Source organism: Miscanthus floridulus, chromosome 4 (assembly GCF_019320115.1).
Source record: "Miscanthus floridulus cultivar M001 chromosome 4, ASM1932011v1, whole genome shotgun sequence".
In the NCBI taxonomy this organism is placed as follows: Eukaryota; Viridiplantae; Streptophyta; class Magnoliopsida; order Poales; family Poaceae; genus Miscanthus; species Miscanthus floridulus.
The window spans coordinates 98,159,249-98,164,933 of NC_089583.1; the positions used below are offsets into that span (position 1 = coordinate 98,159,249).

The 5,685-nt window shown below is 50.8% G+C and overlaps 2 protein-coding genes across 3 annotated transcripts; one reads left to right on the plus strand and one right to left on the minus strand.

Moving 5' to 3' along the window:
* Nucleotides 1-1,491: 1,491 nt before the first annotated feature.
* On the minus strand, nucleotides 1,492-3,980 carry LOC136552269 (protein GET1-like). 2 transcript variants are annotated; one of them, XM_066543795.1, is made up of 8 exons: nucleotides 3,791-3,980; nucleotides 3,361-3,440; nucleotides 3,151-3,221; nucleotides 2,838-2,908; nucleotides 2,669-2,750; nucleotides 2,020-2,069; nucleotides 1,880-1,920; nucleotides 1,492-1,710 (listed from the first exon to the last, which is right to left on the minus strand). In XM_066543795.1, exons 1-8 carry the CDS (start codon nucleotides 3,869-3,871, stop codon nucleotides 1,683-1,685), a joined length of 504 nt encoding a protein of 167 aa, XP_066399892.1. In that variant the 5' UTR covers nucleotides 3,872-3,980; the 3' UTR covers nucleotides 1,492-1,682. The 2 variants fall into 2 exon arrangements, with proteins under 2 accessions (XP_066399892.1, XP_066399891.1); XM_066543794.1 differs by lacking the exon at nucleotides 1,880-1,920 and having other exon boundaries at nucleotides 3,791-3,975.
* A 614-nt stretch (nucleotides 3,981-4,594) lies between these two features.
* On the plus strand, nucleotides 4,595-5,685 carry LOC136550100 (chlorophyll a-b binding protein 1, chloroplastic-like). Its single transcript, XM_066541571.1, has one exon. It carries the CDS (start codon nucleotides 4,660-4,662, stop codon nucleotides 5,446-5,448), a length of 789 nt encoding a protein of 262 aa, XP_066397668.1. The 5' UTR covers nucleotides 4,595-4,659; the 3' UTR covers nucleotides 5,449-5,685.

The following is a 5,685-nucleotide window of genomic DNA, read 5'->3' on the forward strand; positions in this document are numbered from 1 at the left end:
AGCCGATGGCCGGCGACATCAGTGATCGGTCAAAGGAATGGCAGTGGTGACGTAGCACTAGCAGCACTAATATATCATCTCGCCGAGATATTTAAAAGTCAAAACTACCACTAATCCACTATACGACTCCTAACGAAAAATGGATGGTCATCGGATAGCACTGAAGCTGATGTCGTGGGTCAAATCCGTTTACAGTTTTTGCTGTACGATTCGTCGCCGCCCACCCCTGGAAGCCCCCAAAGTGGGTGACGTAGCGGCGCCGAGAAGCAAAGGGCTCGGTGGCGCGAGGCCACGAGCATAGATAGGCACGGCCGCGTGCGATAGAGCGCCAGCCGGCTGCCAGCGCGCGGCACACCGCTCGGCGCACCATCCGACCCCCGCGTGCCAACTGCCCGTCGTCGGGCGTTGCAGCGTCGGAAATCCGACGGGTGGCGCGGCACATCGGGCCATCACGGGGAAGGGAGCCGCCCGGCGCACGGCCAAAGTAGCATTCCGACGAGACGCTGTGGCGTGCTGGCCGCTTTGGCTAAACCAGCTAGTACTAGCCTGGATGGCGCAGGTGCATGCGATGCGGGCACGGGCACGGGCACGGGCGCGGGCTGACGGACGTGACAGTCCAACCGTTTCCTCAGACTTGAGAGATGCCCCCCGGCTTGCCAAAGTGCCAAGAGCACCAGTGGCTGAGCAGCACTGCTTCCCAATAAACTTTAGCTCTGCCACGTCATTTGACATTAATTTAGAGTATTAAATATAAATTAAATATAAAACTAATTACACATATAGAGACTAATTTATAAGATAAATCTATCCATCATTTGATAATGTGGTGTTACATTAAACATACGTTAATAATGGATTAATTAGGCTTAATAGTTTTCTCTCGCAAATTAGCCTCCATCTATATAATTAGTTTTATAATTGTTTAGTTTTAATTAACATCCGAACGTCCGATGTGACAGAGACTAAATTTTAGTCGCTGGATGACGGGACTAAACACCCTTGAAACAGTTTCAGACGTTGGGACCTCTCCAATGTCCACTGTGGCCAGCAATAACACACACAGGGATGCCCGCCTTATAAATCAATGCCCTGTTTGCTGGCATGATAAGTCATGACTAAAAGTATTATTGGCTGATTTATTATAAAAAAAATATTATTCGTTGAAAAAAAAAACGACTTATAAGTAAGCGAACAGGCTAAGTTCTTACAGCACACGGCACAAGGAATATGCCTGTAGAGTGGACAAGAAGTGAAAAGTGATTATACAAAGATACAGAAGCACGAAGCTAGCGGTCTCGTTTAGGTGCAGCAACTTGCTGACTTTCGCGGACGAGCCAGTGGCTCGGTACTCGCAGTGTCGAGTCTGTCCGTAAGCGTTCGATCCCCGGCGATCGCAACCCTGGTGTCGCCCAAATATGAACAGTGCCTCTCACACGTGATGTGACAATGGGATCGTGATGTGCCGTCCTCTACGGAATTAGAGGATTTCGATGATCTCAACGAGGACACGGTCTTCAGATCTAAATGTAGTTGTAGGTTTGTTTATACACAGATGATGTGAGTAGTGGGCGTGCGTTTGTACCGACAGATACTAAAACTTGCTGACTTTCTCGTGGAAACGAGCTACGGACGAACGAGCACGAACCCGAATTTTTGGCACAGCAGCTTGCTGACCCGAGAGGTCAAAAACAGCCACGGGAGTATTCCAACCTGCACCAGGGCAACCACCACGTCAGGGACTGCGAAAAAAAAACAAGATTGTGCAGATTTCTACCTAGTAACATTGCATACAAGCCACGTTATGTTCAAGGGTTACTAGGAAATTTGGAGCAAGTAGTTTTCTCCGATCATCCAATGAACAATCCACTTCCATACATACAGGTAAGCAGAGTAAACTCCACTGATGTAATGATGATGCTTCTTCCATTCATGCCAGCATTTTACCAAGGGATTGCATAAAACTACATTAGCTACAGTGTCCCAAAAAGATTAAAAAGCTCCATAGTATTTAGTACTTACCACGACGTGGCCGGTGGCAGTATCGACACCTCTCCAGGAAAACATTTTTCCTGTAAAAACAATTGAAGTGTCACCATTATTATTATTGGTTACATGAACCACATATATGCAAGGAATCAAGAGTAATCAATTAAAAGGGAATGTTTTCTGACGGCAAAGGCAGCATACAGAAGGATATCCATCTAGGAACAATGTTGTTACTCGACAACCCAAAAGGCAAATAGATATATTCCTGATCTGAAAATGGATCTAGTGATGCAACATTGACAATTTAGATAATCACTTGGATTGCACAAACAAGTTACCTTTTCTCGGGTCAACAATTCACGTCCTTTCTACCATAGTACTTGTATGTTACATGCATAGTAGATCATATAAACTTGTATTCTAGCAGTAGTTGTGAAATGCATGTGGGAAGTAAGTTGCTCCCCACAATGGGTCAGTGTTGCACTGTTGCTAGGAATGTGAAAATTTCCTCTCGTAGTTCTCACATTCAGGTTGTGCAAAATTCAACCAGACTATTAATATGTGGATAGATTCTGTTGACAAATAAACAGACTAGTCACTTGTGCATCACCTAAGGAGCAAATACAGAGTAACAAACAATCTAGAACACTCAGGCAAGTGGCATTGAGTGGCATTGACATACCGAAGGGCTGTAGAAGATGTTGGGGGACTGTAGTAACAGGAGTACTCCAGAAGCACAGAACGAGCACGGCATAAATTATTACCTATTTGATGGACAAGATTAGTATCATAAGGTATGGTGCATGGCAAAACAAGAAACCAGACATAAAATGTAGTTCACAGAGGAGCACCTTAGTAACCAACAAAAACTTTGCGTATTTGTTGTATAAGGATTGCTTCCCTTTAAGGTCCTGTTCCTGCACTGTAAAGCGGGCAAAGGAAAAAAAAAAACTTATGAAGGTTAAAATGCATCATGGCAGCATCAATTCATTTTGCAGAAATAACAAAGAAGCAAGATTTGCTCCCAAACAAACAACAACAATGCTATGGAATACAATTATCTAGCATTTCCCAAAAAAAATATGGGCCCTCCGGTACTGTATTACAGGCCATGAGACCAAGATGAATAGCTACAGAGCAAGACAATGAAAGTTCAGCACTCACTTTTCGCCAGTTCCTTCTCCTTAGCAGCGGCCAAGCGCTTGAGTTTAGCAGCTTGTGCAAATGTGGACGGCCTACACCAGACATACAGGCAAAGAAGCGAGGAGTAATTTGCGGTTGGAAATCATTCTTCGATTAATAGTGAAACTTTGGATCAGGAGCAATTAAATAAAGATTAGCGGAGTCACAGCAAAAGCGAGGTTCATTGCCTACGTTGATAACTGATCGGCCTCCTTCAAAAGTTGCTTGATTTCAAGCCGTAGTTTGGTCAGCTCATCACTATGTGCTCCCCTCTGGATCATAAAGCACATAACACATGAGTGACACGTGAAAACACTAGAGCGAAATTAAATACCAAACCGCAGGCTACAGGGTACAACAGATAGGGAGACCGGGAAGGCTCGAGACAGCATTCCACAGTCGCCCAATGGCTCAGAAATTTGTCTCAAAATCCAAATTGTCTAGGGCCATAGAAACAGTTTCCTCGGAATCAGAGTCCAATTCATGGCCGGAATAGACGGAATCGCTGGCAGGCTACTCTTCCGCACAATCAGAATTCACGGAAGATCCAGGGCTCCAGACGAGAAGACGGATGTGAGGGGCAACGCGCGATGGAGAGCAGGGGAGGGGGGTCGGCGCTGACCTTTCTGGCGAGGTCGAGGTAGCGGTCGAGCAGCTGCAGCGCGAACACGAGGAGGAAGACGAAGATAGACGCCAGGGACATGGTCGCCGCGGCGGCGGAGCGAGGCGGAGCCCGGTCTCCGCTCTCCGGTCGGGTTGGGGGAGTTGGGACTCGCAACGTGTCTCCACAGATCGACAGAACCGGGCCTACTCGGGTAGTCGGGTGCACGTCGTCGCGACAACGGCAAAATATCCGTGCACGCGGCCCATTTGGAGTTTCCATTGCCCACGGACCGACAATGGCGAGATGTCCTTTATCTTCCCTTGCAAAACAATCGCGTGAGCTCCAATAAGGCCCAGCCCAAAAGTAATCTGACTTGAACTTTTGAGCCTAGCCCACCTAACCCGAGCGTCATCATGAACTGATGAACCCAACTAATCAAGGCAACCACAGCCACAGATGGCTCAACTGATCTAGAACAATCCGAAGGTGGGAGGCCACGTCACACTAACTGAAATATCTACCAGGATCAACCGGCCAATAGGACGCCAGCGAGCCCAACACCTGGCGACGCCGCAAAATTCACGGCGAGGGCACCGGCCACGGCAAAACCCTCGGCAAAGACAAAAACCCGCTGGCCACTCACCCGGCGCTGTGAGAATATCTGGCGGAGACCTGGTGGGCAGCGCGCGGCCACATCAGCCACCTGCCACCCCATCCACCCACCTCACCTCCGGCGAGCCAATGGCGACTCGGCTAAAGATTCCACGAGATAAGGACCCTATCGCTTTCCCGACGTTATTTAGCCGGGCGCGCCCGCCCCGGTACACTCCACCAGCAGCAGCTAGCAACCGGTCCAACACTCTCGCGCTCGCAGAGTTTGCTCAGCAATGGCCTCCTCCACCATGTCGATCTCCTCCACGGCGATGGCCGGCACCCCCATCAAGGTGGGCTCCTTCGGCGAGGGCCGCATCACCATGCGAAAGACCGCGGCCAAGCCCAAGGTGGCGGCGTCCGGCAGCCCCTGGTACGGGCCCGACCGCGTCAAGTACCTGGGCCCCTTCTCCGGCGAGCCCCCGAGCTACCTCACCGGCGAGTTCCCCGGCGACTATGGCTGGGACACCGCCGGGCTGTCCGCCGACCCCGAGACCTTCGCCAAGAACCGCGAGCTGGAGGTGATCCACTCCCGCTGGGCCATGCTGGGCGCGCTCGGCTGCGTCTTCCCCGAGCTGCTCGCCCGCAACGGCGTCAAGTTCGGCGAGGCCGTCTGGTTCAAGGCCGGCTCCCAGATCTTCAGCGAGGGCGGCCTGGACTACCTCGGCAACCCCAGCCTGATCCACGCGCAGAGCATCCTCGCCATCTGGGCCGTCCAGGTCGTGCTCATGGGCGCCGTCGAGGGCTACCGCATTGCCGGCGGGCCGCTCGGCGAGGTCGTCGACCCGCTGTACCCCGGCGGCAGCTTCGACCCCCTCGGCCTGGCCGACGACCCCGAGGCCTTCGCCGAGCTCAAGGTGAAGGAGCTCAAGAACGGCCGCCTCGCCATGTTCTCCATGTTCGGCTTCTTCGTCCAGGCCATCGTCACCGGCAAGGGCCCGCTCGAGAACCTCGCTGACCACCTGGCTGACCCAGTCAACAACAACGCCTGGGCCTACGCCACTAACTTCGTCCCCGGCAACTAAGCTCATCAGCTGGCTATGCAACTCCATTGTCTTTCGGAGAGGGCGCGTACGTGGATTGATCGATGCTGCGAGCGAGCTGCATGTGTGTCTCTTGTTTCACGTTGCATTTCAGGGGCAAATTGAGATGATGAGTTGGCGTTGTACACTAAGATGAACGATGTTTGTGCAATAGTAGTTGTGGTTTTGTTTCCTGGTGGTTAATTATTGATTTGTCAGATTAAGGAGGCCATCCATTAA

Excerpts from the sequence above, each read along its gene's own strand:
- LOC136552269 (XM_066543794.1), bottom strand. The coding sequence starts at position 3,871 with ATGTCCCTGGCGTCTATCTTCGTCTTCCTCCTCGTGTTCGCGCTGCAG. Across the intron at positions 3,441-3,790 it reads ACCTCGACCTCGCCAGAAAG|AGGGGAGCACATAGTGATGA; the intron begins GTCAGCGCCGAC and ends TTTATGATCCAG. Across the intron at positions 2,070-2,668 it reads ACATCTTCTACAGCCCTTCG|GAAAAATGTTTTCCTGGAGA; the intron begins GTATGTCAATGC and ends TTGTTTTTACAG.
- LOC136550100 (XM_066541571.1), top strand. The coding sequence starts at position 4,660 with ATGGCCTCCTCCACCATGTCGATCTCCTCCACGGCGATGGCCGGCACC.